We start from the raw sequence: 24,651 nt of genomic DNA on the forward strand, positions 1-24,651 counted from the left end.
GCCAGGTACAAAGATATTTTTATTGATTTCTGTGTTGGTTTTTGGTTGTTGGTTTTAGCTTCCTTGTAGGGCAAATATAAAGGAACAGATGAATGGGAAGAATTCCTTTCTTTGCCTGTGAATAAGCTGTTGTTCACCTGGGCAGCTTTGATGGCTGGGTTTGAAGGGAATTCAGGAGGCAGAGCTGCCTCGCGCCGCCGCACAGAGCTGGCTGTTAGATCTGCCTTAGTGTTTGAGCAATGCTGTGAGAACCTGGTTTGTTCATGTTCACTGGGGGCTAACTGAGGGAATTGTCTTGCATAAAGTCCCCATTGTACTTCCCCTCCTGTCTAGATACATTTGGCCATTGCTGCATCCTTGAAAGGAATTTTCCATTATCCTCTCATTGACTATCCTCTCCCTCATGGAAGCAAAGCAATAGCGTAGTGGGAAGTCGTAGTACCAAACTCATAATTACGAGTTCAGCCAAGATCCATAATTGGACGGGATCGTAACTCTAATAGAGAAGGATGCATCGTCAGATACAGTTAATTCTTACAACAATGTTCCCCCATCGATTCCGCCAGGCTTGCGTGTCGTTGCAGGTGCCTTTGGATAGTTATCAGCTCCAAGGAGAGGGATTCCTTGGGGTTTCTCTCCTCGGATAAGATTTTGTAGGATTGAGCCTAATTACTTGTACTGTCAAGGCATTGATCCCAGATGATGAGATGGGAAGTTTCCACTTAGGAGGTGTGCGGGTTTGCTTTTATTTGAGCCTGGTTAAGTGGCCTCCTGTGTCTCCTGGAGAAGGAGGACAGCAGGTTCTGTAGTGCTTTGGCAAGGCAGATTAGACAGACATTCCCACAGGACAATATTCAGCAAGGGAGAGTTTGTTCTGGTAGCTCAGGAGCAGCAGACCCACTGGTTTTCAGGGCAGGAATACATGCAGAAGTAAGAGGCAGCACCTTTTGTGGTCACAGCTTCTAGGTCTGTGGGATGCCCTTACATTATGTAACTGTGACTTTGGAAAGTCTCCAGAGAAATTATAGGGGAGGAGAAGAGTGGAAGGAACAAAGCAGAGGAGATCTTCCCCTGGAGTCTTGGTCTTTGCTGTTGGGCTCAGCCCCATCTCTGGGATTTGAGCTGGGAGAGGCACTCCTGGCTTATGCCAAGCAGTGCTCTCTTCATGCCCAAATCTTCAGTGAGACACCCCTTCTCTTCACCACAGTCCCCTGCCTGTGCCCACACCAGCTCCCCGCTCTTCCCTTCTCTGATGGATCAGTGTGAGCTCTGCTCTAGTGGCATGCAGTCTCAAGGGAGCTGGAATTTGGATTGCTTTTCCAAGTGGAACAAGTCCTGAGAGAGGCTGTCAGGCTGTGCACAGCTCTGCTCAGAGGCTGAAGTGACTCTCAGCTGAGGCCAGGCATGGCTGGTTTGCTCCTTCCTGCTGACCCTCACCACTGACTCTTTGAGGATTTCCAGAAATTAGATTTTCTTGCAACCTATTTGCAACAGGTTTGTGCACTGCAAGGCTCTGATGGCTGTGGAGGCTGGCTCTCCCCTTTTCCATTCCCCTGGGAGTACCAGGAAACGTGGGAACTTCTTTGCATTCAGGCTGTGGTGCACAGATGGCTCTTGTCTCCAGAGCTGTTGGTCATTGCACCTTCCAGTGCTGAAGTCTCTATGAGACAGAACCTGACAGTGTTGTAAAGATGTGAATCCACATCCCCTGCTGGCCAGCAGGGTGATATCAAAGCTTTGATGCTTCAGGGTGGGATGTGTTCAGTCAGGTACCACTCTGAGTTAGAGAGGAAAATATTAGTAGCAAAAATAGCCCTAAACCAAGGAGGCAGAGCCCTGTGTACAAACTCCACTCCTGCTCCATCCCTCTTGCTCTGGGCTGGGGTTTGCCTTGTGCCCAGCAAAATATATTCAGCTCCAGGTCTGACTGTGCAGCCCTGAGTTCCCCTGGTCACAGGCAGCAGCTGCCTGATGGTGAAATCAAATAGGGAAAGATGTGGGGGAAGCAGCAGCGCTGTAACTCCAGGGCTGTATCAGGCTCCCAGCCCAGCTCATTAAGGATTCTGTGGGTGTAATGAGCCCCTCCTTGCTGGAGGGGAGGCACAGACGAGGTTCCTGCTCCTCCCTCTGCTTTCTCAGCTGCTCTGTAACACAGAAATGTGCAGCAGATGTTGTTCAGCTTCTTGGGCTGGGGGAAACTGAGGCAGGGAAAATTATGATGTCGTATGGAGACCCTTCAAGGGGCTGAGCCATCCCAAGCCCATCTGGTGTCTTGGAGACCCACAGACTCTCTGCCCTCCCTTGCACTCTAGTCTGAGCCTCTGTGACTTGCTGGGAGCCCCACATCTGAGCCCCTGGGACCTGCCAGGAGGTTCCCACAACTGCTGAGCAACCCTGAGTCTGGGGCTGATGTCACTCCCCATCCAGAAGAGATGAGGTACAGAGCTGCTGGAAACCTGGACACAAAGTGTGGGATGCAAAGGCAAAGGGATGCTTTGGCTCCTGTGATGGTTGAGGTATGCTGGAGGGCGCCCAGCACAGTGTCCACCCACCTGGGCTGTCCAAGGAATGTCCTCAGTTGGCTGCTGCTCCTCAAGCTGCCTCTGGCATCTGCTGGAGCTCGATGCACCACCCTGAGCCTGCTCCCCCACACTGGGGTCTGGGATTGCTTCACCCCTCCTGGGTGAAGAGAAAAGGGGAAAACATCCCACTCTGATTTCATTCACAGCTCTTGTTCCAGCTCCTCAGCACCCCAGGGAAGGGAGGGCATGGCTTTGGGATGCTCCTCAGCTGAGGTCTCTGTGAACAAGGCACCTGGCTGTTTCCATAATGTGTGGTGATGGTTCTGACAATTAGCAGTGTTCAATTCTGTACCTTGGATTGGTGTCAGCCCCGTGTGTGTGTGTGCTGGGCTGGCTGGCGGAGCCTTCTGAGGGCTGTTAGAGAAATGAGAAGCTGAGCTTTGATCTGCCTCTGTATTTGGTGTTTAAAACAAGGCCTTTTATAAGGGAATATTAGGTATTCGGAGTCTACTACATATGAGGAAGCTTTGCTTTGATCCTTTCCCATCTCCAGAGGCAGCAGGCACTTATTATTTCATGGGGAACTAAACGAAGTGCAGAATGAAATGTGGGTACTGCTCTCTTTGCTGGTGCCTCTGGCCTCGCTGGAGCTGAGAGAATGCTGCAGGCAGGACATCACCCCACTCTTCCATACTCCTCAGGGAATTTCCTCCCTGCTCTGCCTTAGGCTTGACTCGCCTCCAAACTGGGGGAGATGCTGTTGGCAATCAAGTGGGAGGCAAAAGGTGATAGAGCAAACATGTCAATTTGGGCTGCTTCCAGTGACATGGGGGAAGAATGGGTCTGTGTCTGGGGCTGTCTGTCTGTACCTGGGGATGCTTCTCCTTGCACTGTGTCCATCCCCTCCTTGTATGGTCAGCCCATGGCACTGGCAGGTTAGGATTCCTCAGGAAGGGACACAGAGCCTTTAGGGTTCCTCAGGAAGGGACACAGCTCTGTTAAGGTTCCTCAAGAAGGGACACAGAGCCTTTAGGGTTCCTCAGGAAGGGACACAGCTCTGTTAAGGTTCCTCAAGAAGGGACACAGAGCCTTTAGGGTTCCTCAGGAAGGAACACAGCTCTGTAAAGGTTCCTCAAGAAGGGACACAGAGCCTTTAGGGTTCCTCAGGAAGGAACACAGCTCTGTAAAGGTTCCTCAAGAAGGGACACACAGCTGCTCCCTGAAGGGACAGACGGACAGGTCAGTCTGGGTGCTGCACACCCAGCTGGCTCATGGCACATGGAGCTGTGCTGCTCTTTGTGAGGCCAGGGAAGAGCACCCCAGAGGGGACACTGCATTTCCCCAGTATGTGACCTGCAGATTCCCCAGATCTCAGGAATGAGGTGCCTTTGATACCAATCTTGTCTTGATGCCCCAGAGCACCAAGGTCTCTCCCTCCAGGCTGCACCCCACACCACAGCCATGCTCACCCTGATATCCAGGGCAGTGTGACAGTGGGGGATGCTGCTTATCCCCAGCCATTCTCTGCTCTCTGTCATGGATGCTGCTTTTCCAGCTAGTGGTGCTTTTGCACGATGGCTTATTGTGCCTGCAGAGCAATGAGGCACTGCAACAGCCCATAAACCCCATTCTGAAACTCTCCATTCCTGCGGGACTCTGCCTGGCAGGGAAGCTGGGCTGGGGCTGCTCCAGCTTTCTCTTTGCTCCCTTAATCTGCAGGTGTGGGGATGTCCTGATGCTCCTGCCCGTGCCAGGGGTGCTGAGCTGCTGGGAGCTGGAGCTGGGCAGCACCAGGGTCTGCAGGGAAAGTGCTGGTGGAGCTGCAGTGGCTGCAGGCACTTTAACTTCCCTGGACTGCGCTGGAGATAAAGGCTTTTACATCTGTTCCTGGAGGCAGTGCGGGTCTTCCTACTTATTTATTTATTTTCCGATTGTATCTGATACAGCCTCAGCGAGTAATTGAGTGTTTGAGAGTGAAAAATTATCTCTCCGGCTTGGCCCTTATCTTGACAGCAAAGCAGCACTTTTAATTTAATTTTGTTCAGAGCATGTGGGTAACAAATTTCACTAATCGCTGTGCTGTCGCCCTCCGCATGGTAACGAGCCTCTTGTTTCCCAGGAAGCAGAACATAAACACGGAGCGGGATGCGGGCGGGAGGAGGGCGGGGGCTGCTGCCGCTCGGAAAATGAAGATGTGCTCCTCGTGGCACGATGGGTTTGTCTCCTGGTGCGGCAGGAAAAGGGAGCAGGGGGTGGCAGGTGTCACATTTGTTGCTGTGTGATGCTTGGCTGTAAGGGAAACTGAGGCACGGAGGGGTGTGCCCCAGCCCTAGGGAGCTGCTGCAGAGCAGAGGTTTGAATCCTCATCCTGTTCTGTCAGTTTGCGTCTATTCCAAAAATAATGGATGGAGGAAAAAAGGGGTTGGGACTTCCTTTTCAAGCTCAATTCCCCGATCCCAGCTCTGCCTGCAGGGTGGCAGTGGGACATAGGCACTGAGGGGAAGGTCCAGCCAGGGTGAACAACTCGAGTGCTTGGACATCTCTTGCCACCAGCCCCTGGGACACCTGCCAGCTCCTGAGCCCTCCCTCTCACCCTGGCTTCTAAAATTTCTAAAATCAATTCATCTGTCTGACCAGCCCTTCACTCACTGAGCACAATCCTCCCTGGGCTGTGACTCAACACAAACTATTTCATAGATAATGATTACTTTTTTTTTCCCCTTCTTTTTCCTGTAGGAATAATGTTTTTGCTACTCTGTATTGAAAATTGCTTTCCCTACTCCTTAAAATGAAACCTTCAACTCAGATTTGCCTTTGTGCTTGTATATTGTAAAATTGGGACTCATTTGGAGTGTAAAACAAAAAAAGATCAGGCCTTAATTCCAGGAGAAGTGCTTTCATTGATTTTCATGAAAGAAAATTCCAGTGCAGGCAATATCTACCTTTAAATATGTAGCTGTTTCTTTAATGTGATTTTATCTCAACCAATTCAGCACTGAGAACATGAAAGCAAAACTGACTTCATTGATTTTAATTGTCCCTGCGCAGAGAAATGCAAAAAAATATAACAGTGCCAGAAGAGCAAATTGAGTTTGCACAAATTCTTCCTCTCTCTGCTGTGCCAGGAGATCTAAGATATGTGGGGAAGAGAAATCTGCTCGTGGTGACCCTGGTGCTGATGGCTGGTGGATCAGCATCTCAACCTGTGCCACTTTGCTCATCTCCATTTCCCCCCTCTCCTCAGCTGCTCATTTCTTGCCCAGCCTTCAAGGCTTTGCCTTTTCCCCCTTCCTCCTCTTGGTTGGAATCTGCTGGCAGAGTCTCCCTGCCAGCTGCAGGCACAATGCCTTGGAGCAAAGGGGGAGCACCACCAACAGCTGTATAATTAGGAAGCAAATACATTTATTCAGTGCATAAGGCTTTATAGCTCCAGGAGCACCTTAAGAGCCGAGCTCAGGCTGCTGGAGGAGCACAGGAGCTCGCTGGGACACGCAGGAGCTCGGTCAATGAGCCCTTGACCTTGCTGTGGGGTCCAGCAGCCCAAATCCCCCTCTCACAGTGCCCAAGCCACCCCTGGGCATCCCCCTCCCTGCCTTTTCTGCAGCTCCCTGTGCTGTACTGGAGGACGTCTCGGCTAATTGCTAGAGGATAATTCATAAATGTTAATAGTATTAATCTGATTCAGCATGTGCTCAGCAAGATCTAATCCTCTATAAATCCAGAACTGACTGATCTCACCCTTCTGCTGCACAGCGTGCCTGCCTTTCCTCCTTCCCCCATCCCTTCCTCTGTGCACCCTCTGCCTCCTTGGAGGGTCTCCTCAGGGGTGTCCCCCAGCACAGGGGAAGCAAAGCTGCCACTTCAGGGCTGATCCACATCCTGCTGACTCTGGGATGAGGCTGCAGACTGCCCAGTGCCCAAGCTCTGACCCAGATCAGAGGCTGTAGCTGTGGGCCCCTTCATTGGACACCTTCATCTGGGATTTGTCCAGGACTGCAGTGGAGAAGATGCCTCAGGAAGAGGCTGGGAGCAGGTGTGGTGTAGATGGTGAGTGATGAAACACCCACCTGTGCTCTCACCCCCTGCCTGGGGGGCTCACTGCATTCCCATCCATCCCCTTTAGTAGGAAGGGCCTCTGGGGCCGGGTAGTGCATGAAAGCTTGGTGGGGTCATGGTGCAGGAGAGCTGTGTCTGACTGGAGAGAGGATCTGCCATCCCATCCCATCCCATTATCCCATCCCATCCCATCCCATCCCATCCCATCCCATCCCATCCCATCCCATCCCATCCCATCCCATCCCATCCCATCCCATCCATCCCATTATCCCATCCCATCCCATCCCATCCCATCCCATCCCATTATCCCATCCCATCCCATCCCATCCCATCCCATCCCATCCCATCCCATCCCATCCCATCCCATCCCATCCCATCCCATCCCAATCTCACCCTGCAGTGGAAGGGGAGGCTGCAGGGCCAGGAGGGGCCTCAGGCAGTGCTGCTCCATCCCGTGCAGGGATGCTCCACGTCCAGAGCCTCCTGCCAGCACCACTGCTCATCTTAATTGGCATTAGATTTGATTGGACATGATCTGCCCCTCGTGAAACACCTCGAGATGTGCTGGTGTGTGAGGCTGTCCTGGAAACGCTTCTCTGTCCTATTAACGAGCTCTGCTGGAACATAACGACGGATCATTAGGAGCCCGGTTCCTGTGGCACGGCAGCAGTACGGCGTGCTCACCCCGTGAGAGCTGGGCTGGGGTGAGCTGGCTGTCCCCCGGGGTGCTGCTCTCCCCTGGAGTGCTGCTGTCCCCAGGGGTGCTGCTGTCCCTGGGGTGCTGCTGTCCCTGGGGTGCTGCTGTCCCCGGGGTGCTGCTGTCCCCTGGGGTGCTGCTGTCCCTGGGGTGCTGCTGTCCCTGGGGTGCTGCTGTCCCCAGAGGTGCTGCTGTCCCCGGGGTGCTGCTGTCCCCTGGGGTGCTGCTGTCCCTGGGGTGCTGCTGTCCCTGGGGTGCTGCTGTCCCCAGAGGTGCTGCTGTCCCCGGGGTGCTGCTGTCCCCTCCAGAGGTGCTGCTGTCCCCAGAGGTGCTGCTGTCCCCAGGGTGCTGCTGTCCCCTCCAGAGGTGCTGCTGTCCCTGGGGTGCTGCTGTCCCCAGGGGTGCTGCTGTCCCCAGAGGTGCTGCTGTCCCCCGGGGTGCTGCTCTCCCCTGGAGTGCTGCTGTCCCCAGGGGTGCTGCTGTCCCTGGGGTGCTGCTGTCCCTGGGGTGCTGCTGTCCCCAGAGGTGCTGCTGTCCCCGGGGTGCTGCTGTCCCCTCCAGAGGTGCTGCTGTCCCCAGAGGTGCTGCTGTCCCCAGAGGTGCTGCTGTCCCTGGGGTGCTGCTGTCCCCAGAGGTGCTGCTGTCCCTGGGGTGCTGCTGTCCCCAGGGGTGCTGCTGTCCCCAGAGGTGCTGCTGTCCCCCGGGGTGCTGCTCTCCCCTGGAGTGCTGCTGTCCCCAGGGGTGCTGCTGTCCCTGGGGTGCTGCTGTCCCTGGGGTGCTGCTGTCCCCAGGGGTGCTGCTGTCCCTGGGGTGCTGCTGTCCCTGGGGTGCTGCTGTCCCCAGGGGTGCTGCTGTCCCTGGGGTGCTGCTGTCCCTTGGGTGCTGCTGTCCCTGGGGTGCTGCTGTCCCCAGGGGTGCTGCTGTCCCCAGGGGTGCTGCTGTCCCTGGGGTGCTGCTGTCCCTTGGGTGCTGCTGTCCCTGGGGTGCTGCTGTCCCCCGGGGTGCTGCTGTCCCCCGGGGTGCTGCTGTCCCCCAGGGTGCTGCTGTCCCCTCCAGAGGTGCTGCTGTCCCCAGGGGTGCTGGCTGTCCCCAGCGGTGCTCCTTGTCCCCCAGGGGTGGTGCTGTCCCCCCAGGGTGCTGGCTATCTCCCCAGGGATGCTGCTGTCCTCTCAGGTGCTGCTGTCCCAAAGGTTGCTGCTGTCCCCAGCGGTGCTCCTTGTCCCCCAAGGGTGCTCCTGTCCCCAAAGGTGCTGCTGTCCCCAGAGACACTGGCTGTTCCCCAGGGATGCTGCTGTTCCCCAGGGATGCTGCTGTCCCCAGAGACACTGGCTGTTCCGCAGGGATGCTGGCTGTCTCCCCAGGGGTGCTGCTGTCCCCAGGGATGCTGCTGTTCCCCTAAAAGTGCTCCTGTCCCCAGGGATGCTCCTGTCCCCGTGCTGGGCGCTCTGCATGCAGCACAGCACAGCAGAGGCTGCTGAGCACTTCCAGCACTCTCTGTTCTCCCTCTCTCCTTCCCCAGCCCCTCTTCCCGAGTGCTGGGATTGCTTTTCCACATCCCAGTGGCCACGGACCGTTCCTGTGATGCTATTATCTCCCGGGGGGCGGGGAAGATTGCAAAGCACTTGGCGTTTAACACCCACATATGGTTAACACCACGGGCTCTGTGTGCTGATAAAGAGGGGGTAATTAAAGTTTATTTTTTTTTTATAGACTAATCTCCCAAGCATGTATTTATGAGCCTGATTTAGAAACAGCATATTACGGAGAACACGGGATATTTGTGTTGCTAGTAAATCCATACGTGTTCTGAACACCTTTTTCTTCCCCCCTCCCCTCTAAATTTAGGCAGTACCGCCAATATTAAGAAGAATTGAGCTCAGATTTTGTTGGGCTTTTCCCCCCTCCTTGTTTTTTGGGCGGGCAAAGGAAAGTGTACAAAGCAGTGAGTAATTAAATGCACGAGGAAATGATATTTCAAAGGAGCCACGGTGCGTTTGGAGGGGCTGTTTGCTGAGTGTTTACACCAGTGGCTTTGAATTTATCTTCATCTTGCAGCAGGTGCAGAATCTTCAGGAGAATGTGGTGCTGTGCAAGCTGTTTCTGAGCTGTCTGCACAGGGACCCACACCCTCACTAGGATAATTTGCACTGGGGTTTGAGGGGAGACAAAAATATCCTGGGTGGGGAAGGTGGTGGTGGCCAGAGTCCTGACCACAGTGCTGGACACTCCTCTTGTTTTCCAGTCTAATTAAGCCACCCTTGGATCACTGGCAGGGAGCATGTCAGGTATGATTAAGCCCTGAAATGGAGCACTTGGCATTTCCTTTCTGCTTCCCTCTCCTTGGATTTTGTGGCTGTGGGGAGAAGTTATCTCTCTGGATAGAAGTAATTTATTCTTATTTTTCATCCTGATGGTGTGCCCTGCCCACTCTTGGGTGCAGATCTCCTGTGAATCCTCATGGCCCACGTTTTTCCCTTCAAAACTGCCTGGGTGAGCACTTGGGCATCCACTCACTTTGTTACAACCTCTAAAAACACTACAGAAACATCTTTGATTAAAGATATAGAGATCAACTTAATGTATGAAACATTTTTTGGGGGAGAGAAATCTGGAGAGTGAGTTTGGTCTCAGCCATGCCTGGTCACCATCTTCCTCCTGGGATTTTTGGACCTCACAGGACCCAAACCTGGATTTCTGTTGGGTTCTGGGGCTCTCAACCATCCGTAAAGTTTTTGTATTCCCCACCCAGCTTCCTCCTCTTGGTAAAGAATGTTGATACCAGCTTGTTTGGTGCACCTGGAGTTTCAAATCTGCTCTTCAAACACTTCCCTGAAAGCCTGGAGGTGACAAGGAGAGGAGAAAATGCACAGGCTTAGCCAGGTCAAGCTCTCATTGGTGGCATTGGGCTTATTTGGGGCTGCCTGAGCTACTGAGCTGGGTTTGGGTCCCCTCCCTGGGATAAAGAAGGAAGGGATCAGTTTGTCTCACCTCTGGACCAGGGGGAAGCCCTGGAGAACCTTCTGAGGTGGGTTTGGTTGGTAGGGCCTTGCTGAAAATACATTTGCTTGTGGTTTTAAAGGCTTGGAGTGAAGCTGATCATCTCCAGACAGGTGTTTAAATGCAGCATAGCAGTGCTAGAACATCAGTGGTCTGCAGAGCAGGGAAGGAGATAGAAAACAAAAGCCCTGTGCCTCTTTTTAAATGCTCTTCCAGCAGCATCCCTTCAAACCTGGCAGCAAACTGGTTGTGAGCAATAAAGAGCTGAGCTGGAAACCCAATTTCTGCTCAAGCAGAATCCCCCTTGTTTTGGTTCAGTTGGTCAAACCCCAGCATCAGGCACTTCTAGAGGTCAGGGATTAGCAGTGATGGAAATGAGTGAGTGCAGGAGGGAAGGGAGTTACAGGAGACTTGGAACAATTGTCCCTTTCCTTGAGCAGCCAAGCTCAAGCTCATGGAACTGTGAAAGGCTCTGTGCTGTTTTGAGCCCCTGTGCTGCTCTCCTGAGTCATGGGGAGGGAAGCCACAGGGACCGATGGGGATGTGAAATCCTAATTCCTGCAGCTCCACTCTGGCTGCAGTTTGGTGAAAGCTGCCATCATACCTGGGATTTGGGCTCTTTGTGAAAAGGGGATAATACTTGTCTCACTCATAAGGGATTTATGATTTAATGTTTGCAAAGCACTTTAAGACCCTGGATTGAAAGGTGATTTATAAGGGTGAAATCCAGCCTTGTCTGGTCCATTGTATATTTGATTTCGTCCACTTATCCTCATGGGGGCTTTTTTCCTTGTCTTTTTTTTTTTTTTTTTTTTTCTCTTTTTTTCCCCTCTTTTTTCTTTTTGCATTCGTGTCATAACTTCAAGCCAAGCAGGGGTTGTGGCAGGCACAGTATGCCCAGCAAGAGGAAGATTTTGCCTCCCATGGAGGTGCTAACTTATGCTGATGATATGAATAAAGATGGGAAAAGAAAAAAGAGGATTGCAAGGTGAGGGGCACAGGGGATTGGTGATAGAGCTGTGAAATAGGAGTGGGAAGGCTGTTTAGATGATCCATGCATAAGGAAAGGATAAAATGCTTCATAAATAATCAATTTACTTGCTCCTGTTGGTTTCAGTGACGGGGGTATTTTCCAGCAGATCAGCCGCTTCTCCTGTCCTACAAATCCTGGTTGGAGCATCCCCTGTGCAGGCTGTGACCTGGGAAGCTGTGGTGGGGCTTGGTGCCCTGTCTGGAGAGCACAGGTTGTGCTGAGCATGACCTCAGGTCCCTGCCCTGGCACCAGCACCTTCAGGAGCAGCTTTAGGCACGTCACAGGGTGTGCAAATGCTAACTTGGATCCATTTCCCATTCGGGTTTCAAACTGGTGCAAACCTTGCTTTGCTGATGAGGTGGTGAGGGCTGGGCTGCAAGTGGGGAGAGGCTGCATTGGCTTCCAAAAATCAAGAAGTGTCTTCACCTGAATCTGGAGCAGGGCTGTGGTCAGCTCTGCCAGCAGCTGGGTCATCTCAGCTTGCACCAGAATGAGCTGTGCAGCCTCTGGGTTCACTGCTGGGCTGTGCCCTCTCCTTGCCATGGACACATCTCCAAGTGGTGCATCCCAGACTCTGGAGGAGGAACCAGCTGCCTTGTGAGGTGACTTTATCTTGGAGCAAAGCAGGGCCTGGCACAAGGTGTTGGGTGAGGGGGCAGTGGGGGATGCAGGGCAGTCAGAGCAGCAGCAGGGCAGCCCCCAGGTCCAGGGGGATCAGCAGTGCCTCAAGGATGCAGGCTCCAAGGCTTGGGCAGTGGAGACCTGTCAGTGGGGGTGCAGTGGCCTGGGACAGTTTTTTGTCACCTCCATCAGCAGAGGGGGTCTCATTTGGACACCTGACATTCCCAGTCTGCATCCAGTAAGAGCAGCTGAATCTTCTGGGGCAGCCAGGTCACTCTGGATGACTCTGTGTTGCACAGCTTTCCCACATTCCCAATGAAACTTGGGGATCCTGTCCCACCCAGCTGCCCTCGATGGTGACTCAGCCATCCAAACGCTGTCCTCTCCACCAGGGTTTCACAGTGGCTTGCCAAGCCAACAGTGCTGACAAGAAGTGTCAGCAGGGGAGCACAGCAGGTGTGATGAGTGATTCCAGGGAGAAGTTCCCAGGAAGAGGGTCTATACAGGGCTTTGAGCAGGTTTTCTCCCTACCCCAGCAAAACAAAGCCCAATAAGGTGTGATGGGAGTCCTGGGGCGTGCTGCCATCCTTGTTTTCAATGCTGCCTTCCCGAGCTGGGGCTCCCTGCCTCTGCTGAGGAGCCCCTGGGTACAGCTTGACCTTCTGGCCACCCACCCAGTGCTCTGTGTGCCTTCCAGGTTCCACGAAGAGCCCGGTGAACAAGACGGCGCTGACGCTGATCGCGGTCAGCTCCTGCGTCCTGGCCGTGGTGTGCGGCTCGCAGCTCTCCTGCCCGCTGACCGTCAAGGTGACGCTGCACGTCCCCGAGCACTTCATTGCTGATGGTAAGCCCCTCCTGCTGCCCCTCTGGCTGGGTCTGGGACACAGAGACCCCTCTCTTTGGGAGTGCCCCAGCTGTCTTTGCAGGGATCTCCCTTTCCACAAGCACATCTGCGAGCCCGAGGCCAAAATCTCAGTCGCGTCAATTAGTATTATCGCTGTTATCATTGCTGCTAATTGTGTCTGATGGATATTTCTGTTCTCCAAACTCGTGCAGGAGCCCTGGGAGCTGCACAGACAGGCCTCCTGCTGTCCTGCAGCAGCAGAGCTGCTCATCCCAGCCCTTGCAGCAGCACAGAGGGAAATTGCTGGGGTTTGAGCAAAGGCAGAGATGCTTTGATAAATTAGACAAGTGCTGCTGTCACTATTTATTGCTTTCTCCAACTGGGCTCCTTGCATTTGTTGTGTTTCACTGACCTTTTCTTTATAATGTGCAGTGAGCGTCGAGTGCAAGTTTTCAGTAACATGAGGGCAAATTTCATTTTCTTCCAGCAGACAGAAGCCATTATTCAGTCGGTTCCAATTCCTCAGCTCCTGCACTTGTCTCACTGCTTGGGGCATGCAGAGGGGGCACTTTCTCTGCCAGAAATGTGCTGCATGCAGCCAGTGCATCACTCTGGGACAGCCCCCTGCTTTGGGAGCTCTGGAGTGGAGGGCAGCTCTTGGGGGATTAATATTTTGGGGAGGGGGGAGATGGTTAAAGAGACACAGCAGGATGAGAGTTGCAGGGTGGAGAGGGTGGAAATCATCACCCCATGGCAGAATGGCAGTCACCAGTGTGTTTGAAGTGGGATTAGCCCTGCTAAGAGTGGTCTTTGGGTAGCTGGGATATCCCACTGGTCACAACTTGGCCCCTGAAGGAAAGAGGAGGAGAGCATCTACTTTGTGTTCACACACTGGAAGAGCTGAACATTAGTGGAGTGGAGACATGAAGATGACATCAAGGTGGGATGCCACATCCCTGGAAGTGTCCAAGGCCAGTTTGGATGGAGCTCTGAGCAACCTGGTCTGGTGGGAGGTGTTCCTGCCCAGGACAGGGGGATGGAACAAGAGGATGTTTAAGGTCCCTTCCAGTGCAAACCATTCCGTGATTTAAGGATTTGAAACAAGGGACTTGTCTACACCTTGACCTGTTTCTAAAATGTTTTAATGATTGTCCAAGCCACGCATGAATACTTGAAATCTTCACAGATGGTTCCAAGTAGCTGGAAAACAGAAACTCTTTTATTTGGGGCATGAGGCTGCTCCAGTGCTAACTTGTGTTCCCTTGGGATGGGCACTGGCCAGTCCAGCACTTGGACTGGGAGCTCACACTGGTTCTGGTACTTGCTGAAAGCCAGCCAGGAAGGCAATGATGGAGACAGGACCTCAGCACCCTGTTCCCAGCTTGTGGTTCTGGCCCAAGGAAGACAGTGTGTCCTGAAAGAGAAAATCAACAAAATGCAATGAGGCTCCATAGAATGGAAGTGAAAAGCTGAGCCTGTGCTTGTCACCAGGAAAGGGGTGGCAATGCAAATTATGCAAATGCAGGGAGCACTCGAATGAAAATGACAATGAAATACCAATAAAACAGATTAATATCCTTGAAACTGGGGGGAAATGGGATGATTTCCAGTCCCGACTTAATGACTTTTCTGAAGAGAAAGTGGCAAGAGGACTGGTAACAACGGTTTGGAGAAGAATTAAAATGAGCTTTGTAATGAAACTGTAAAATATAATTACAAACTGAGAAAACTTTTTAAATATTTTTTATGAGAAACAGTCAAATTCTTTGCACAGAAGCAGCCAAGACATTTTGCAGTGGCTATCACTTTCCCTGAAATCTCATCATTTTATGTGATGACAGTCTCTTGCCTGGGAAGAGAAAAAGCTCTTAAAGTTGTCCCTTCTTTCTGAATAACAACAAATCCCAAGGCGCCACCCAACTGACAGCAAAATATTACAAAGCATTTAAAGACGTCGCAGAACTGAGCTGGGTTGGGAAATTTCAATGATACCCAGGAAAAGTGTGGCTGGATGTGTTCACCAAGGCTCAGCACCTGGAATTTGATGCTGATGGAGAAGAGGGGACCTGCTCCACCCTGGAGATGTCCTGTGGGAGATTAAATCTGCTTTTTACAGGGTGCTGAAGGGGGTTGGCACGAGCATCCCCGTGGCATCGAGGTGACAACAGAACTGACGTGTTTGGCCTGGCAGAGTCTGGGAGCTTTGATCAGCCTTGAAGCAGCTTCTGGTGTGGCACCCGAGGGTGGCACCGCGTCTCGCAAGTGTCGCCGTGCGCTGAAGTCGTCTGGTTCCCGAAGCTGCTCCCTTTGGTGCTGCACAGGATGATAAAGGATGGTGCATTCACAGGAGATGTTCCCATGGAGGGAGCGGTGCCCTCTCCTTCCCTTTTGGAATGTGGAATTTCAATAGGCTCCAGGAGCCAAGGAAAATCTGAAAGCGGAGCTGCTACCGGCGCCTCTGCGGGAGAAGCCAAACAAAGGCAGAGGCTGAAAGAAATCGTTCTCCTAGACGATGAGAACTCGGCTTTGAAGGAAACTTTAAATAGATGCCAGCCAGTTCTGGTGTGCCAGCAGCCAGAGCCAAGAAAAGAAAGAGGGGGGAAGCCCCCCCAAATGTCTCCAGCTTTGGAGCAGAGCAGCTTTCCCTGCTGCAGCAAGAATGGCGTTAGAGAAAGCAGCTCCAGAGCCTGCTGGAGTGGCAGGGTGGGAAAGGGAGGGGAGGGACTGGGACCAGAAGCCAACTGGCAGCCAGGCTGGGAGGATATATTCCAAGCAGCAGTTCTATAATAACCAGCCTGTCTCTATTGCCCTTATTTCTCCCTCGGTTTGTTTTCTTCCTTTTGTTCATTTGACGGGGTGCCCCTGCCTCGCTCCCCGCTGAGCAGTTATTGCCTGGTGTGTACAGCTGCTGCCTTCACTTCGTGGAGCAGCTGGATCAAGGAGAGCCTGGCAGGAGCTGCTCTGGAGGGCTGGGACCTCCTGCTTCCCAGAAATTAGTTGGTGCCTCTAAATCCTCCCTTCCAACGCAGTGGTTGGAGCATCCTCTCCTCCCTTCTGCTGCTCCAGAGCTTTGTGTTTGAAGGCAGCCCCTGCCTGTGCTGAGCAGAAGGAATTGTTCTCATTTCAGAGGTGGCTCAGATTTATGGAAAGAACCATAGTGGCTTTTATGAGGATATGGAAATGCAAGGCATTATTTAGAGGACCCTTTAGCCATGTCAAAGGGGGGAAGAAAGGAAAGAGAGCCCTCCATCTGAGTAATAAAACCTCTTATGAATATGCCAGCTACTCAGCTCCACATTCAATAGTTGTTTTTTGGTTTTGTTTTTTTCTTGTAAGTAATAATTCAAAAAGTAGAGCTGGAGCAGTGGGAATGGCTTGCAGGGAAGGCAGGGTGGAGAAAGATACTCTGGAGGGCTCAGCCTGGAGTACGTCCTTGCTGCACAACAGTATGAAATATAGTATCAATTAAAGCTTCCCATTTTTACAGCCTGTGAGAGGTTATATACGGTGTGGGTGGATGTTTGTACTTTAGTGGGAGAGGTGGGTGAGATCCTCCAGTGCTGCAGAGGGAAGCAAGAGCTGTGTTTAGTGAGGGGCTTGTAGGGCTTTGTTTTATAAGTGGAAATAAAGCAAAGGGCATAAAGCAGGTTTCTGTCAGAGACATCTCAGGGCATTTACAGCCTTCTTCCCTCCTCTTCTGAGATGTGTGCCAGGCAAGTTGTGGTGATCCCTCTGCACCTTGCTGGGCTGTGGGATGGGTGTAGGGTGGTGCACAGAGCTCAGTGTGGGTAAGGAGGGCTGTGCTGTGGGATCACAGCTCAGTGTGGGTAAGGAGGGTCCTGCTGTGGGATCAGAGCTCAGTGTGGGCAGGCAGGGCTGTGCTGTGGGATCAGAGCTCAGTGTGGGTAAGGAGGGTCCTGCTGTGGGATCAGAGCTCAGTGTGGGTAATGAGGGCTGTGCTGTGGGATCAGAGCTCAGTGTGGGCAGGCAGGGCTCTGCTGTGGGCAGTGTCCCTACCCTGACAAGCTGCCTGTGTGTTGGCTCTGTCCTCCTCCAAGTGTGAATGAACTTTCCCAGGATGAACTCTGCCCTGAGGCAAACCCTTGCAAAGTCAAGAGGCCAGCAGGAGTGCAAGAGTGCAATTTCTCCTTGAGACTGTGTTTTGGGTTGGAGCATCTGACAAGACAGCAGAGGTGGAGGCAGCTTCCCTTTTTTTTTTTTTTTTCCTTTTAATCTCTGTTCATCTGCGTCTGCCTGCCTGAACGATGCCGTGCTGTCCTTGCCACGCAGCTGATCAGTAATTGTTTCATCTGCAGATTATTTCCTACCTTCCCCCACCACTGTTTCCTCCAAGATGCTGGTGAATTGCATGCTGCTATTAGCAGCCTGTGTTAATTTTCCCTGAAGATTGCTATGCAGACGGCAGTTGTTGGGACTCGCAACAACTTCTCATTTTGGTTTTAATTAAAAGTGCTGCTTTAAATTGTTTGTTTTTGACATTTGCTGCTCGATCTTCTGCAGCTCTTGGAGGTGACCAGGCATTACCTCATTCCCTCTGGGCAGTCAGGATGTGCTGCACATGTGGCCACAGTGAGATGGGCCACGGGAGGTGGGGGACTGGCTGTGTCCCCATCCTGTTTGGCAGCAAGGAGAAGCTGGAGACACTCCCTGATTTACAGGTGAAGCTCCCCAGGTTTGTACCAGAAGGATGGAGGGAGAGATCTGATCTCAAAGCTATCTCAGGTCAGACTGGATGGAGCTCTGGGCTGTCTGGTCCAGTGGGGGGTGTCCCTGCAGAGGGGTGGAACAAAATGACCTTTAAGGTCCCTTCCAACCCAAAGCATTCTGTGATGCTGTGATCTTTTCAGGCTCTCAGAATAATTCAGAAATTGAGGTCTCCCATGTTCACCAGCTGTTCCCAGATCCATAAGTCTCCTTTGAAATCAGCATAAGGAATTTCTTGAAAATAAGGATTTTCTTGTGCTGTTTTCTTCTCCCAGGGTTTTTGCTGCATGGAGACCTGGGTCAGGGCTCTGACAGAGGCAACACTTTCTTGTTGCAGACTCAGTGTCACGTCTAGCTGCTCCAGGCCCCGTGTGTTTCATGTAAGGTGGCCGTGTTTGGGGGCAGCTTTACAAATTGCATTTTATTTCACCAGCTCGTAATCAGCAGGGTCACCTCCACGCCTGTGTTACAGCTCACTCCGCTCCCATGTCTGCCTGCCTGGCAAGAAAATGTGAGCAAATGGCTGCAGTGTAACCAGACATGAACTCTAAATATTAACATCAATTTATGAACTGTATCAGCCTGGATCAAAGGGATTCCAAGGCGGTTTTACGGCGTGAACGCTCTTTGCATGAAGAACTAATAAGATTCTGGAGGCTGAAGTACATCATGTTTTTATCGTGGCTCTGACAGGCTTGTGAACCTGCTCAGCTGCTCCCCAGCCCTGTGCCAGCCAGAGGCATTCCCAGCTCCTGGGGCAGCTCCATTTGCAAGGGGAGCCAAGTGCTTCTTCCTCCTCCTCTGTAGGATTCACTGGAGCAGAGCCAGCAGGACTGGTGCTGGCGTTTGGATGGGACAGGTTTCATCCTGAGAGGGGCAGGAGGTGCCCACCCCTGTGGGGAGGCAGCAGCTGAGCTTTACCAGCACCATTCACCCTCTGGTTTGGGAGGGATGGCACATCTTTGGCCAGCTAACCTGCTCTCCCTCCCATAGGTGAAGAGATGCAAACATCGCCTTCTGAATTCATACAGGCTTATCACAGCTCCTCTGTGCTTTGTGATGTGATTGGATTTAGACTGGATTTCCCTGAACTCTTTTCTGATATCTGGAGAGCATCACAGTTAGAGAGCCCTGGGCTGCAGTGTGGGAGTTGGGAGATATGGAGCATTAAGGAGGAGGTTTTTTTTTTTCCTTTTTCAGGACTCTCATTTCTGTCTCAGCCACTGCCTTCTGAGGACAGAGATGTGCTCTTACCAACACCTCCACAACTGCATTGTCTAAAGCTGCCATGGGAGATCTCATTGCAGCATAAGCTTGACCACAAGGAAGGGTGGGCAGATTCCTTCTTGCTTAAGTTTAGGAAAAGTTGGCTGAGCCATCACCTGCCTTATAAATAAGTGTGCTGTTTGTCAGGAGCTCAGCCCTGGAGAAATCATTACTGACTGACAAGAAAACCCAATGAAAGAGTCGGTCAGAATGATCAAGGAAATGCAATTTAACACTTAAATTGTAACCCTGCTCCTCCCACAGGAAAGGTGGTGCCAGTTTGAGCTGTAATTACACACAGACATGTACCTGCTAATTGACTTCTGCTTTGCCAGGGTGGAAAAGTTCTGGCAGGGTTGGGTTGGTGGGTTTTGAGGGGATGGGGGTCTCCAGGTTTGATCATCTTTGGGATGGGGGGTGAGAGCCCATGGGTGCAGTTCCTGTGCTGAAAATACACCCTGGAGTCAGGTATTGTGAGATATAAACTGTGAGTGCTTCAGCTGAGGCAGGACTGAATGAAAGATTTGTCTATAGGCTTGTGCTGCTTTCTAATCTTTCTGTCATAACTTTCTGTCTAAGTATTCACCTTGTTCAAAGAGATAAATAATTAAAAAAATAAAGAGGGTTTGCTTGGATTTTAACCTGGTATGATGCTGTCCCTGGATTAAAACTAGATTATAGAACTTAAAGTTTGACTTAAAACTATTTAAATTATTCCCAAATCACCTGTTTTTGTGCTGGGCAGGAGAGGGATGGTAAAGCTGAGCACTGTGTTAGCCTGTGGGTGCAGTCCTGCCCCAAGACCCATTTTCTTGCTAAAGTTAGTACATGTGTGTCCTGGACATCCAAAATCTGTCTGGTTCTTTGGCATTTTCTGGCAGAAATTTAAGAAGCTGAAGTTTTCATGTCCTGGGCCAAGGACAGGAGAGGGAGAACTGATCAAGGGGAAGAGCTGATAGGGGAGGAGTTGTCTCTTTGGGTAATGTTCTTTCAAGTTTAACAAGGGAAAAAAGAGTCTCTAAAGAAATGAAATAGGGTTTTTCTTTATTCCTATAGAATGAAGCAAGAGGGATCATCTTTCCTCCAGTGTTTATAAAAACTATCTGTAACAGGATTAGAACTGTGTGATAGCACAGGGCTGGATACATTAATAGCAACCTATAGTATGACCTCCCATTGCTTCCCAACACAAAATACTAATTTTAGATGAAAAGGAGTTTTGCTGGCCAAGAAACAGTGAATGGACCAAAGATGACAAAAAGAGCAGAGGGAGGAAGAAATAGATGTTCTTCAAAAAAAATTATGTTTTGATCTTTTCCCTTGAAAAGAAAGAGAAAGGAAAAGCCAAACCCTTTTGGCTGCTTTGTTCTTTTCCCTTGTTAGATATCTCTTCTGAGCTGTTTTATCCTGTTGTGTTCTTGAAAATGATTTTTGAAATGTCAAAACTTCAAGCCTCTTTTGTCAGGGCTTAAGCAATTCCACTGAACTTTGAAGGAGACCCCAGCATGAGAGACATGAACTTCTGACGCTGCCTTAACTCACCCGGCTTTGATCAGTGTTGGGGAAGGAATGGGGGGAGAGGAAAACACACACACACAGAAACCCAAACAAATCAATCCCCTGGGAGGCTGCTGGGCCCCTGGGAGGGGGTTGTGGCTGTGTGCTGGTGCTCTCCACGCTGCTCCATGGCATTGGCTGGCTCACAAAGCCAACAGCATTCGAGGGACATGTCCTGGTCTGGGATTCCTGGGGTGTGGTGCTGGGTGCAGGGCTGGCATTTTGTCCTGTGTTCACTTGTTTGGTTGATGGGTGCTTTATCCTAGACCTAAACATCTCCATTCAAGGGAGATTTCAGCAAGGCTTTGAGTGGGAAGCTTGAAATTTGTGTGTAGGAGGAAGGTGGGAGGTTGGCAGCAGAGGAGAGCAGGGTGGATGGTCAGTCCCCCCAGTGTCTGTGCTGGGAGCTGCCCTGGCACTGCAGGCAGCACTCAGTGTGCTCCAGACTGTGTGTGGGGATTTAGCAGGGTCTGAGGTCCCTGAGGAAGGTTTAGGAGGGTGATTTCAGTGGGGTTCCACCCCCCTCAAGTCCCCCATCATTCCCCTTCCCTCCATCCAGAGGCTGCAGCTGTGGAAAATAAATCCAGTTGATGTACCCAGCAAGCTGAAGGTGCTTGAAAGAGCTCTTGCTTAGAAAATGTTTGTTCTTGGTGGTTTCAAAAAGGATTTGTTCCCCAACCTGCCCTTTCTGAGCTTTTCAAGGTGGTTTTGATATGTACACGATGGTGACTTTTGAAAACTGTTTTCTACTTGTGGATCCTTTGAAAGAGAAAAATTTTGTGAAAAGGCTTTAAAATAATCAGAATTTAGCTTTCAAAATATTTGTAGAATGCCTTTTCCTGTTATTTATTCCCCAGGCAAGCTATAAAGGGATCAAGGTTGGGGTGTTTGTTTGTTTGTGTTTTCAGTGGGAGCCAAGGTGATGAGAGTGTCTGAGAACATCTCTCAAAATCTTGCCACACACTCAGTTCAGAGATGTGAGAAGTTTCCTTGATGGAAATTATCCCCTCCTTCCTCTGGGGAAGGGAAGGGAAGGGAAGGGAAGGGAAGGGAAGGGAAGGGAAGGGAAGGGAAGGGAAGGGAAGGGAAGGGAAGGGAAGGGAAGGGAAGGGAAGGGAAGGGAAGGGAAGGGAAGGGAAGGGAAGGGAAGGGAAGACCTTTAATTTTTCAGGTTTAGGGTTTTTTTCAGACTGAGGTAGAAAAACCTCCATTTTACACTGAGCCTGAATTCAGGAACTTTGGATTTAAATGTTTTCACTGCTGCTTTTCAAACAAACAAGCAAAGATACATAAACCCACTGAAAAACCTGATAATGAGGATGACTTCTCAATTAGACTTACTAAAATCAAAATAAGCAATTAATCTTCAAGATACCTGGAGCTGGGGAAGGGGCTGGAGCATGAGTCTGATGAGGAGCAGCTCAGGGAGCTGGAGGAAAGGAGGCTTGATAGAACATTCTTTAAAATTCCCTGACAGGAGGGTGGAACCAGGGGGGGCTTGGCCTGTTCTCCCAATTAACAAGCAATAGGAGAGGAGGAAATGGCCTCAAGTTCCACTAGGGGACATTTAGGTTGTATATAAAGAAAAATTTCTTCAGAGAAAGGGTTGTCCAGCCCTGGCACAGCTGCCCAGGCCAGGGAAGGAGTCCCCATTCCTGGAGGGATTTAAAAGGAGTGTGGATGAGGCACTTGGGGACATGGTCTGGTTGCCTTGGTAGTGCTAGGAGAACAGTTGGATTTGATGATCTGAGATGTCTTTTCCACCTAAATGATTCCATGTTGGGGAATCCCCTCCATCACCCACCTGAGCAGGGCTCTTCCCTGCCATGCAGCAGGTCCTGGGCCAAGATCCTCTCCAGCTCCAGCCACCTTCATCTCTCTCTGAATATAAACAATATGTCTGGTCTGTGTCAGGTTGGCTTCTGTTCCTTCCAAGCTGTATTTTAACCAGAAGTGGGGTTCATTAAGTGGGGATTTAATCAAGAGCTGCTGGTTTTGCTCTTCAGTCCTTGGGTGAGGAGGGAGTTGTCTGTAGCAGAGTCTCAAAACAGCTCTACGTGCTTCCCAAGGCTTGCTCTTTGTTAGGGAGCTGTGGAAATCAGGAGGAAAACAGAATTGACAGGTTACTACATAGACACCTACATGTAAATAGTAAACACTCCCCAAGGCTGCACGATGCATTTCTGTTTGGGAAAAGAGAACTGCAATTGTTAATGGTATGTAGGGCTATCTTTAAAAATTCATTGAAAGGAATAATTGGAGATAAAACTGTGTGGCTCAAAAAAACTTCTTTGTGCTCAGTGTTTCTCTGCTTTCCAGTGGTGCTGGGGGCTTTACCCAGGGATTTGCTGCTGCCTTGTGTGTGATTGAGATGTATCCTGCAGCCCTGGTGGGGCAGCTCCTGCCTTGCTGAGTCTCCAGAGCTGCTGGATTCTGATGTCTAATTCTCATTTGCTTGAGCAGTCAGGAGCTTGGCAGCCTGACTTTGAGTGTAGAGATGCGCCTGTGAATATGTTTATGGTGTTTAAACACTCTGAGTGTCAAAGTCCTGAGTTTATGGGAAGTTAGGGCTTGGATTTGGATGGTGCTGAGATCATGGGATGCCTGAAAATGAGGTCACTCACTGGGATGCTTGACTTGGGGCTCTGCTTGTTTTATCCTTTGCATGGATGATGTGGCTCAGGATGAGGGTGAGAAGGGCTCTCTCTTGCTAAACATCAGGGATCCTCTTCAAAAGGAGATCCACAGTTTGTACTCAGGCAGGTTCATGTGGGGTAGCTCCTGCTGCAGGTTTATTGTCCTCCTCTTTTAATCTCTTTCATCAAACTAAGTTGGTGCTTAAAAGAATGGTGTCCTAGTCCTTTACTAAGGGTCATAAGCCTTAAAGTTTCATGACAACAGGCCCTGGATCTGTAGACTTGCTATCCTTGGATAATCTCTGAGAAGGATTTCAATCTTCAGACAGTGGTTGCAAATTTTACTCACGTTGCAAGTCCTCAGACTTAGTGGAAAGGTGGCTGTGGGTTCCTGGGCTACCTGGCAGTTCTGCCTGCCCAATCCTCCTTGCATGTTTCTTCTCCCCTCCTTTTAGAGGCTTTTACCCTAGTAAGTTTTGCAAAACACCACTTAATGGCAGAGGTTTTTTGGCTCCTCTCTGATCTGTGCAGCACTGTTACGGAGGCAGTCTTATAATCAATGTAATTGAAGATCAGAGTTAATGAGGACCTCTGTGCCTGCAAAATCCCCCAAGCGATGCTGGGCCTCAGATGTTAGATAAGGAAATGATTGGGCTGAACTGAAAATCTATTTGGCTAATTAGATGATGCATATTCCCAAATGCCAGTGGGGAAAAATACATTTCGCAAAATAAAGAAGCATAAGATTTTGTAAGAAAATATTTTTGGCAGGAATTCACTTTTAACTCACAGGAGGGAGAGGGTGGGGGAGTGTCTGGTACAAGACAACTCATACAAGAAGTTGTGTGTTGTGTGTTGGGCCAATCCACTCACCTTCCACAAAAGGTGAACAGCTGCTGCTGCTGCTGCTGCCCATCTGTGCCCTGAGCTCCAGGTGCCTCGGGGACAGCACCTCCCCAGCTGGGGCAGTGGTGCTCTGATTACAGATCACAGTAATTACACTGGTTCTGCAGAGACCTGGGAATCAGTCCCTGGTAGTGTAAGGGTAGGGAAGTGTCTGGGCAGAGGAGCTGGTGGATCACTTGCTGGAGAGGAATGGTCAAATGAAGTTCTTTGGGACCAAGTGTTGGTGAACTCATTATTATTTTGCAGATATTGTCATCACAGCAGCTCCTGAAGTGTTCCTCCTCACAGTGTTCTGCTGTTGGACCAAAATGCACCTTTGGGGTTTTTCTTTTGGATTTCCACACTCACCTAACACACTTTTTTCCCACTTCCCCCAGGCAGCAGCTTTGTTGTGAGCGAGGGGAGCTACCTGGACATCTCTGACTGGCTTAACCCAGCCAAGCTGTCCCTGTACTATCAGATCAATGCCACGTCCCCCTGGGTGAGAGACCTCTGTGGACAGAGGACCACTGATGCCTGTGAGCAGCTGTGTGACCAGGACACAGGTAAGGGAAGCCAGGAGAGAGTGAAGACCTTGGGAAGCTTGGAGGTGTGAGGGAGAAGGTCTGTCACTGGGTATTTTGGTGCCTTCTTGGCTCACCTCTGCTCTAGCCTGTGGTAGGCATGGGAGACTGAGAGGAACTAGCAGGGTCACAAAGTGCTGACCCCTTCAGCAAAATATGAAGAAGGTGTCGATTTGAAATGGTTCCTTGGTGTGGCAGCTGCAGGCATGTGCAGTTTATCTGCTTCTA

The 24,651-nt window shown here is 50.9% G+C and overlaps 1 protein-coding gene across 1 annotated transcript in view; it reads left to right on the forward strand.

Moving 5' to 3' along the window:
* Positions 1-24,651, forward strand: part of ASTN2 (astrotactin 2) — a 309,920-nt gene that overhangs the window by 102,177 nt on the left and 183,092 nt on the right. Inside the window, exons 6-7 of the mRNA XM_056505281.1 lie at positions 12,624-12,770; positions 24,238-24,405. Coding sequence (XP_056361256.1) covers positions 12,624-12,770; positions 24,238-24,405 — 315 coding nt within the window. The remainder of the gene's footprint in view (positions 1-12,623; positions 12,771-24,237; positions 24,406-24,651) is intronic.

This window comes from Oenanthe melanoleuca, chromosome 17 (genome assembly GCF_029582105.1).
Source record: "Oenanthe melanoleuca isolate GR-GAL-2019-014 chromosome 17, OMel1.0, whole genome shotgun sequence".
In the NCBI taxonomy this organism is placed as follows: Eukaryota; Metazoa; Chordata; class Aves; order Passeriformes; family Muscicapidae; genus Oenanthe; species Oenanthe melanoleuca.